This window comes from Plutella xylostella, chromosome 26 (assembly GCF_932276165.1).
Source record: "Plutella xylostella chromosome 26, ilPluXylo3.1, whole genome shotgun sequence".
Lineage (NCBI taxonomy): Eukaryota > Metazoa > Arthropoda > Insecta > Lepidoptera > Plutellidae > Plutella > Plutella xylostella.
The window spans coordinates 3583155-3593881 of NC_064006.1; the positions used below are offsets into that span (position 1 = coordinate 3583155).

General features: G+C 38.0%; 1 protein-coding gene across 1 annotated transcript; it reads left to right on the plus strand.

The window, feature by feature from the left end:
* The first annotated feature begins 1797 nt into the window (after positions 1–1797).
* On the plus strand, positions 1798–10438 carry LOC105397033 (V-type proton ATPase subunit B). The gene is made up of 12 exons (XM_038111438.2): positions 1798–1972; positions 3138–3256; positions 3528–3657; positions 4112–4243; positions 5713–5837; positions 6298–6383; positions 6734–6878; positions 7254–7356; positions 7675–7829; positions 8241–8378; positions 8962–9090; positions 9748–10438. Exons 1-12 carry the CDS (start codon positions 1879–1881, stop codon positions 9883–9885), a joined length of 1494 nt encoding a protein of 497 aa, XP_037967366.1. The 5' UTR covers positions 1798–1878; the 3' UTR covers positions 9886–10438.
* The last annotated feature ends 289 nt before the right edge of the window (positions 10439–10727 follow it).

Below are 10727 nucleotides of genomic sequence, written 5' to 3' on the forward strand. Positions count from 1 at the left end.
AACTGGAAAAAAACACCTATTACAATAGAAAACACAACTTTAGAATATGTAGAAGAGTACATCTACCTAGGGAAAGTTATATCGTTCGTAGATTGCACAAAAAAGGAAGTGGAAAGAAGGATCGGAAATACATGGAAGAGATACTGGTCGATGAAAGAAGTATTCAAAAGCAGGCTGCCAATAAATCTCAAAAAGAAAGTTGCAGACAGCTGCTTGCTACCCTGTCTTACATATGGTTGCCAAACTTGGCAACTAACAAAAGAGATCATGCAAAAAATCAAAGTGTGCCAGAGAGGAATTGAGCGTAGTATGCTTAACATCAAACTGAGACAAAAAGTCAGAGCCAATGAAATCAGAAGTAAAACTAAATTAATCGATGCCGTAGATCATGTCTTAAAAATGAAATGGCACTGGGCTGGCCACGTTGCCAGAATGTCTGATGAAACCAGATGGACCAAAATCCTGACCTTCTGGAAACCTCAGGTCGGAAAAAGAAAAAGAGGAAGGCAGAAAAGACGCTGGGAAGACGACATTGTGTCAACGGCAGGCAAAAACTGGATGGAAGTGGCTCTAGACAGACAAAAATGGAAAACACTAGAGAAAACCTACCTGAAAAGGTATAAGGAAAACGTTGAGGGAGGCCAAGGTCATATGGACCTCTAGTTTATTATATAATTAAATAATCTTTTCGTTTCGTATTATGTTACATCCAACTTTGTACTGTACTCAGAAACATGTAGAAATGTAAATATGAAATTATTAAGTTAGTAGCATGTTAGTATTTAGGGAAGTCATGTTAATTATTAAGTGAACTTAAACTAGAAATAAATGGCTTATATATATATAAAAGTTGAAATAGGTATAATTTATTATTTACTTACCTACTTCTTATCATGTCGGTATAAACGCATGAGCTAGACAAGATATTGATGTAAATTTTGATAGTATATTTCGAATGTATTTCAGCAATGTGAAATTAGCAATTTATATTACGGAGCCACGACTTTCTCCTTCTGCAATTGTACCAGTGGAAAATGAGATTTAGTTACATTAACATACTCGTATCAACAATCATAAGTATGGAATTAATAAAATATATTATGTTATTAAGGTTTTGATACTTTTGATAGCACTAAGATTGGGATTTTAGCCTTCAGTATTGACATTATTCACAACGTTACGTTAACGTATTAAACTTGGATGCCACTATTATTTTTTAATTAAGTACTACAGTCGTCGAGTATAACAGGCCCGTTTGGACAGCTCCAAAATGTATAGGACGACATCATATTATTATTATAAATTATTTATTGCACATAAAAACATTGTACAAAGGCGAACTTAATGCTAATCATAAATAATCATAAGTAACTTTTGGTGCTTTAAAAGTTCTTTTTTCTTTTGGCCGTTAAATAATAAGCCAGATTATGTGTCTTTTTATGTATTTCATGAAGTAAATCAAGAGTATATTTTATAACTTTATATATGGGCTTTATACACCCGAAATAAATGACTATTTATTTATTTATTTATTTATTTATTTATAGCAAATTTGTGTAGCTGTCCAAACGGGTCTATTATATTTCGACGACTGTAGTTGGTAACTTAGTAACCTCCTTTGTCCATGTACCTTTATCAGATATTTCTATTTTAGTAATCCATCCATGCCTTTCTTGTTTGGTTCTCTATAGGTATTCATTAAAAGAAATCGATTAATATAAAAATCGATTATTAATTTGTACCATAGAGCCACTTTGCCTTGTGACGGGTCACGTGACAGCACGTGAAGGTTCATAGACAAAAACGCCATTCGTCAGTTTTCGGGCGAGACGGCAGCGCAGTTTGCGATTTTATTGAGCGGACTGCCAAAAGTGTAAAATGGCTTCAACAGCTAAACAACTTTCAAAGGCTCAGGCCAGCAAGGAACATGTTTTGGCAGTTTCCCGGGACTACATCTCCCAGCCCCGTATCAGTAAGTAAAATACATTTTTGAAACGTTTGAGTTTTGAAGGCTGGAACATTGTCACTCAATGGTATCGATTTTGTCCTATATTCATGTAATAGTTATAGGATAATTGGTTTCCTTCGTCCAATAGGAAGAATCCTACATAATACGGCAACAAAAGCGTTTAGACTTAGCTTTACATACCAAATTTTCCATCAATTATACCCTAAATGTCTTATCTGATCATGATCAGATGATCACGCAGGTACCACCCAAGATTAATGTTCTATACTGACATCTTCGTAAGGAACGTATTTACTTATATTCAAAGCCTTTCCAATAGTCCTAAATCGTTATAAATCTTATTTCCAACATACCTAACTACTAATTCCAATAGGAATAAGTCTAGAACTTTGTTTGGCTGATGATTGTTTAGGTCTTAGGTATACCTATCTGTAGTATACACATCAGCTGGGCTTTGAAAGACATGTCATAATTTTATTGTATCATTGATGCTGATATAAGAATCTGAATTATGTTGTTCATGGCATAATAGGAATGTCCTTGAAATCATATGACTTAGTACTTACTTCTGTCTGTTTGGTACATGTTCAAATGATATCTACATAATACTATAACATATACTAATGTGTAGTTAAAGTAGGGTTCAGATTATGAATGAAGTGGTAGAAAAGTGTTTTATTGTACATACATTATAAATAGTTATATAGATTATGTTATCCATTAGTTTCAAATTACTTGCTTTGCATTTCTTACACTAATCATCTGAAATACAACAGTACAACAAAAGTCTTGCACTCTGTGCTAATTAAAGCAAACCACATTAATCCCAGAAAATAACACCCAAATAGGATGATTGTAGCAGTGCCATCAACCTGGTCTACTAATGATTCTGGCCACTACTAGTTTCCTAAGGCAATGCAATTTTGACTCAAAAGTTATTCAAAGAGTATTTAAATTTCCACCTACAAATCAACCAATTAATTTAGTGACTGTTTCACAATGATTCAACTAATTATATCTGTAGGACAATATTTTCTAATTTTTTTATAAAAAAAATCAATAACTATTTACTTTTTGTCAGACTATGTAGTAAAAGTGTTACATTGCCAAAACTCTAATAAGAGGCAAAATTTCCCAACCAGTGAAGTAATAATTGCTCTCCCCTCAGCCTACAAGACGGTGTCGGGTGTCAACGGACCTCTGGTCATCTTTGACGAGGTCAAGTTCCCCAAGTTCTACGAGATCGTGCAACTGAAGCTCGCCGATGGCTCTATCCGCTCCGGTCAGGTAAATAACCAGTATATGTGGCCGCTCAATTTTGTTAGATTAAAAATAGCAATTTACTAACAGGTTGTTGCAAGTCTTGTATTTTAGTATGGGAATATAATAGCTTATTCTAAAACACGCTCAAGTTACTTAACCCCATATCAACCTTAACACTTTAACAAGATAAGTTTGTGAATAAGGAGAGAATGACGCTATTCAGACTAGCTTATCTAGACTAGCATTTAAGAAGCACAAGACGGTGATACAAACTGGTCCTAACCCCCGTCCCCAGGTGCTGGAGGTCAGCGGCAACAAGGCCGTGGTGCAGGTGTTCGAGGGCACCTCCGGGATCGACGCCAAGAACACGGTGTGCGAGTTCACCGGCGACATCTTGCGCACGCCCGTGTCTGAGGACATGCTGGGTAGGTGGAACAAACTGTATTCAATGTGTTTTCGAAAAAAAAAAATTCATAATGACAAAAAAGTGGCTTCGGCTTTTGTATTGCATAAGTAAATAATCTTTACTGCTATATATAATCCTTTACCAAGAAGAGTAACTGCTTTGTACTCTTCCTTTTCTTATCCAAGCAAATCAAATACGCTTGTCATTCATCTCTGACTTTTTATCGCTAAGTGGCCATGAATAAGCACCTTGTTTGTTTATGATTATCTTAAGCTATTATAAGTTTATCCGAATAGCCACATAATATAAAGTGTATCCCAAAACACTTACTAAATACATATTAGGTGTATTTTATCACAAAGTGGAAAATAGAAAATAGAACAGATTATTTTAGTCGTTGTGAAGTATTCATAGCTATAAATGTCAGGTCTTAACCCTTAACAAGGCCTTACAACTTACCCTTAACCTCACAGGTCGTATCTTCAACGGCTCCGGCAAGCCCATCGACAAGGGGCCCCCGATCCTGGCCGAGGAGTACCTGGACATCCAGGGGCAGCCCATCAACCCGTGGTCCCGTATCTACCCGGAGGAGATGATCCAGACTGGTTAGTACTTGTTTATTTATTTGTACTCATTGAAGTATAATGTACTAGCGTACTAGAACAGACAACGCGAACAAGATCTGTGTTCCACGTGAAGCAGTGCGGGCGCGCGACAAGTCGTAGATTCCCATAGAACAACGCAGACTCGGATGTAGATGTCAGTGACAGAATGAATGCGTTCTTGCCGAGCGGCAACAAAGCATAGCGCAAATAAGTTCGCGGTGTCGTTTCTATACGCTAGTAATCATATACCTACTACACACTAGTAATAACAGTTCAATGTTTGTACTGGACTTGAGGGGTCTATTGAAAAATTGGTTGGCTTAGTTGTAAAAGAAAAAATCACCCTAGGATTTTCATTCAAATTAAATAGAGTGAAGTATGATTTGCAAATTAAAGTGCTGATATACAGTCTGTCTGGTGGACTTAAAACTTTGAGGAGTCAAAACTTAGGGTGTAAGTTCATATTACTGTTACTGCTGAATATTTCATCTTATGTGATACTTGGCCTTTAGCCATAACTGCCTAGTTATGATGTTGGCAGTCACATCGAATTTCAACTAACTATAACTGCTCCAATTATCTTTGTTTGTAAAACTCACATTTAAATTCACCAATAAGGCTATCCGGTATCCGCACACGACCGTATTTTGTAGGACGTGAATTTTTCTCCTACAAAAAGTCAGTCACCGATTGTCGATCGTGTAGGGGATCTAAGTCATAAGCAGATTAAGCAGTACATTCAAAATTAATAAAATATAAAATAAAATATTAGCTATCTATCCAATGACTAAACACAATTGTTAAAGATCTGTCCACACTTACCTTCTTTCTTTAGACTACGATAAAACAGAAACACTACTAACTACCATGACTTAATCAATTGCTGAAACTGCTTAAACTACCTATTACTTACAATTATTATTATTATATTTTTTTATACCTACCTATGTTGTATTTTGAATGTAAAGTAAACTGAACATAGTTAAATATTGTTGTAAACTTTAAAGTAATAATATTTTGTTTGTCAAAATTTTAATTTCCTAATTTGTCATAATTATGCTTACAATTACAATGTAACTTGTATACTCGGTGGAGAGAAACTCGTGGCATCCGCAACACAGTTTCTAACTACTGCGGATGCTTAGAGCACTCTTACTTATTTTAGAACAATTATTACGTAAGTGACCATAATTGTACTAAAACTGTAACATTTTATGTGACAAATAAAATATTTTTATTATTTATTATTATTATTCTATTCTGTACGTCTAGTACAGGTTTGTAGCTGTATCGGAAACCATCATGAAACTTTTAACAGATAATGTATTCAGAAGAAGAATACCAAATCATTTTTCGACTCCTAAATTGCAAAACCCTTACTAGTGGCTCTCTCGAGTGGAACCTTAGTACAAATCTCCCCTGGTTTCCCCCATTAGTTAGCAGTAAATTAATCTTCACTCTCTCGCCAGGTATCTCCGCTATCGACGTGATGAACTCGATCGCCCGTGGTCAGAAGATCCCCATCTTCTCCGCCGCCGGTCTGCCCCACAACGAGATCGCCGCCCAGATCTGTAGGCAGGCTGGTCTTGTCAAGGTATGTCGTCTATTCATCATTATATTTGCTGTAGCGGTTCCCGCGAGCTTCGCCTCGCCTTAAAAAGTTTTCCCGTGAGAATTCCGGGATAAAAAGTAGCCTATGTTCTTTCTCAGGGTCTAGACCATATCTATACCAAATTTCATTCAAATCTGTTCAGTAGTTTTGGCGTGAAAGAGTAACAGACAGACACAATTACTTTCGAATTTATAATATTAATTAGGATTGAGTGAGGCTTACACAACACTATCCTACAAGCTAGAGTATGTACTTATGTTTGGCTGTTTATTATCTCCACTCTCGAACTACTGGTTTTAACTCGAATTATTCTCTAGATACCTTTTAATTAACCCTTAAATACATTGATAAAGAAATCCGTGCAACCTTCGGCGACTCAGTCAAACTCTACCTTCCGACCTCCACTCAATAAAGTCCTAACCGCAAAACCCCCACTTTCCAGGTCCCCGGAAAATCCGTGTTGGACGACCACGAAGACAACTTCGCCATCGTGTTCGCCGCCATGGGAGTCAACATGGAAACCGCCAGGTTCTATTCTATTCTATTCTATTCTGGTGGGAGTGAAGTTCCTGTACGTGGCTCTCTCGAGTGGAACCTTTGTACATATCCCCTTGATTTCAGCTCAGCCAGCCTAGCTCCCGAGTAAACTGGAGTAGCAAGCCTGGGTGTTCCAATAGCTGAGATAGGCGCTCTGTTGGTCCAAGAATAGATAATCTTGTTCCTGTAGTAGGGTGGACAAGCTAACAGAATGTGTTCAACCGTCTCATCTCCTTCCTTACATGTCCTACATAAGGGACTAGTTGAGTTACCTATGGTATATAAGTATTTATTCACGCAACAGTGTCCTGTTATTAATCCTACCATTAATGATATGCCAGGTTCTTCAAGCAAGACTTCGAGGAGAACGGTTCCATGGAGAACGTCTGTTTGTTCTTGAACTTGGCCAACGACCCTACCATTGAGAGGATTATCACCCCGAGGTTGGCGCTGACTGCTGCCGAGTTCTTGGCCTACCAGTGCGAGGTATGACTGGGTCTTTTAATATTATTATATTATATTATTGTCAAGCCCGTAAAAAACGACCTAATAATGGACCTAATAATGTGCAAATGGGTTTAAAAACCCCATATATGTTTATTTTGCAATAATAACTTCTCGTCATAAATAATTCTAGTCTACTTGAAAGCTATAAAAATAGTAAAATGTGTCTACCACCATTTCGAGTATTCTCGGACTATAAGCAGAATAAATTACTCAACTAGACTCCTTATTACTAAATATTATTAGCTCCCTATTTATTTATACTTTTAATAATGCACAATTTACAAAGAATAGATGAACAATAAGGTGGACTTAATGCTTTAAAGCATCCTATTAACTCTTTACTCTCTCCTACAGAAACACGTGTTGGTAATCTTGACCGACATGTCTTCGTACGCGGAGGCTCTTCGTGAAGTCTCGGCCGCCCGTGAGGAGGTGCCCGGACGACGTGGTTTCCCAGGTAAATAGATGATGATGATGTACAGAGACTAGCTAGCAACAGAGATATTGGTAGCTATTCTAAAGGCAGAAAATCTTTTTTTTTAACGCTGTCAAACTATACATTTTGCTATAGCTAAAAATAACTTTTACAAGAACACTCATGGATTCGAATTTTAATTAAAGAAATTAACATTCTGACAGCTTTAAAATTAGAATTTCTGCCTTCAGAATAGCTACCAATGTCCCGCCCATTTCAAAATTCTACATCTGTGTCATATAATGTTTCAGGCAATTTGCTGTTCTTATTTTATTCACATATACATTTATAAAATTCCAGGTTACATGTACACGGATTTGGCCACAATCTACGAGCGCGCCGGGCGAGTCGAGGGCCGCAACGGCTCCATCACGCAGATCCCCATCCTCACCATGCCCAACGACGACATCACCCACCCAATCCCCGACTTGACCGGGTACATCACTGAGGGACAGGTAAATATATAAAAAAAATTGTAGAAGAGAGTGTTAGAGTAGTGCAAAAACTCCGCGACGCTGTTGGTTCCCTCTAAGCCGCTTAGTCGCTATTAGTATTGCGGCATTATGTATTAAACACTGACTGCAAGAAAGCTCTCCCTATTTCGTCAAGAGTAGCTCCTCAGTACTGGTATAAATATGCGATTTATTGGATCATAATCATCCACTGCTAGACTTCGGCTTCTCCTTTGAAGCGCCACATCACTCTGTTCTCCGACTTCCTAATCAACCAGATTTATACTGTATAGATATATGTAGATAGACCTTATTGGACAACGGAAACATTTACGCATTTTTATAATTTACTCATAATATAAATCTGCTGCTGTTTTTATTCTTATCGTCCACTAACCCCCTCCATCTCCACAGATCTACGTGGACCGTCAGCTGCACAACAGGCAGATCTACCCTCCGGTGAATGTGCTCCCGTCGCTGTCGCGTCTCATGAAGTCCGCCATCGGAGAGGGCATGACCAGGAAGGACCACTCCGACGTGTCCAACCAGCTGGTGAGTGTGTCTACTTTACGGAAATATGTCAGGGTCAAAGGATAGAAAGATGGAGAAGAGATTACAGCTCTTTGTTTGATGATTGAAGTGTAGACAAGTTCTCTTATTGTGGAAGGACCACTGACGTCATTAACCACCCCGTAAATGTCTATTGTCTATACTACCACTGCTGTAACTAACGTTTCGAAGACATGAAACCGTTGGCACAAGCCTACTTACGGCACATTGTGAGGATCGAAGGATAGGAAGGGCATCCCTAGACGAGGATAAAAAGGTGAACAAATATTTTTTGGTAGCCATGTAGCAAAGTGGCTACAAATTTCTACTCTTCCTTTACATTGTAGTGTCACATTTTTATGTGTCGCTCCTTTATGGGTTGTTCCAGTAGCGAACAATGCGCAGACCCTAGACATCACGCGCCCGTTACTTATAACACACTTGAAAAATTTAATCAGTAAATTGTTTGGCCTCAAGAAATCCTGCATTCGTAATTTACCATCAACCCCATAGTCACCCCTGTAACCCCTAAAACATAATATCATGTAATTTCCTAATAATAACGTCAATAATATTTGTTCCACAGTACGCGTGCTACGCCATCGGCAAGGACGTGCAGGCGATGAAGGCGGTGGTGGGCGAGGAGGCGCTCACGCCCGACGACCTGCTCTACCTCGAGTTCCTCACCAAGTTCGAGAAGAACTTCATCACACAGGTACAGAATAGATTGTTATTACATAAGAAATTAGATATACGGCTAGCTACCAGTCACGCGGGTGACGCTTGCGAGCCACTACGCCTTCGGGGGTTACAGTCGTTAGCGTAATTTATAAATGTACGGTTTGAAAAAAAACACAGTGAGATATAGTTTTATCTAGGAGCAGTTATGTTGGTTTTTAATAATAGTAATACCTGAACAGAGAGGAGTATGCAGAGCTGACCGCCAACCTCCAGTAGTGGAGAGGCAAGAAGAGGAATACCTGAATAATGGTCTTTGAGGACGTAGGCTTTATACCTAGTAGACAATTTGTTCGCCATCGAATGAGTTTCCAGAGTATCGGTTAAATAGGAGAGTTTTCGCAGTTAGCTAATTTTACCCTCACTCTACGCAATTTAAAAAACGGTCAAAAAAAATTTGAATACTGGGAAAGCAGCCTTATTAGATAAGTGCTTTGTGGTACCCCATTGGAATAAAGATTAAATAATATTTGTAAAATAATTTTCAAAAATGATATTCTGGATCTGGGTTCTATTACAAATTAGCCCACACCACATCAGCATCAGCTGGCATAGAGAGAGATTTAAGAAAAATTGCGAGTAAATTCTAATACCACTACCAATAGAATATTAACTATTATATTTCCACCCACAGGGAAGCTACGAGAACCGCACAGTGTTCGAGTCGCTGGACATCGGCTGGCAGCTGCTGCGTATCTTCCCCAAGGAGATGCTGAAGCGTATCCCCGCGTCCACGCTCGCCGAGTTCTACCCGCGAGACTCTCGCCACTAGACCGCCCCAAAGCCGCCGGCCGCGACTGTACCGACTACTGGAGTTGACTAGAGTGGCAATGCATGTACAGGCGTAGACAAAAATGTTTTGAATGTATGAATAGCGACTCCGAATCCATCGTTCGTCTTCCTCCCTTCAAGGGGATAAAAGGGCTGCTTTCTGGTCAACTCATTGCGCTAACCAAATCGATCAACAAAGTGTTTTGAAAATCATGTCTATAGTATTACAAATGCATTTTTGAAACGTATGGGTTGAGGAAACGTCCGGCCGCGGTCCTATTGTAAGATAAAAAAAGATATTGTTTATTAGTAAGTTGTTAATAGTTTATGTAATGTGTATTCTACTATATTTAACATCAAGTTGCTAAATTATTACAATCGAAGTGTTTTATTGATTGATCAGTGTCGTCGCCATATTTATTGTACAATGGTGTTGCTACAGTTAAATAATGAGAATGTTGCCCTCACGTGTACATATTTTTTCCGCAAAGTAGACAAATTGTTAATGATATTGAGAACTTATCGGTAAATAAATAATTTACGAACTTTTTGAATAGATGCCATTTTATTTTATCCTTGTTTTTGTATTGGTGCTTTCTAAATTGTAACGACAATATACAATGTATCTATATGTTTATTTTTGTGCACAAACATGTTAAGAAAGTGTGTGTTAATCTATTTAATGGAAATGTAATTGAATAGCAGTGTTTCTGGTTCATATGTGATAAAACCGCTTGGACAAATAGGTACTAAATAATTTTAAAAGGAAAGTTTATGTAAATATTATAGAAATTCAGAGTTTCATCTAAAAATCTATATCTTACCTACGATCACATTCCAAAA

What these genes read in the sequence shown, in the direction of transcription:
- LOC105397033 (XM_038111438.2), top strand. Translation starts at nt 1,879, where the DNA reads ATGGCTTCAACAGCTAAACAACTTTCAAAGGCTCAGGCCAGCAAGGAA. An exon ending in GTCAACATGGAAACCGCCAG is followed by an intron (nt 6,384 to 6,733) that starts GTTCTATTCTAT and finishes ATGATATGCCAG; the next exon opens with GTTCTTCAAGCAAGACTTCG. An exon ending in TCTTGGCCTACCAGTGCGAG is followed by an intron (nt 6,879 to 7,253) that starts GTATGACTGGGT and finishes TCTCTCCTACAG; the next exon opens with AAACACGTGTTGGTAATCTT.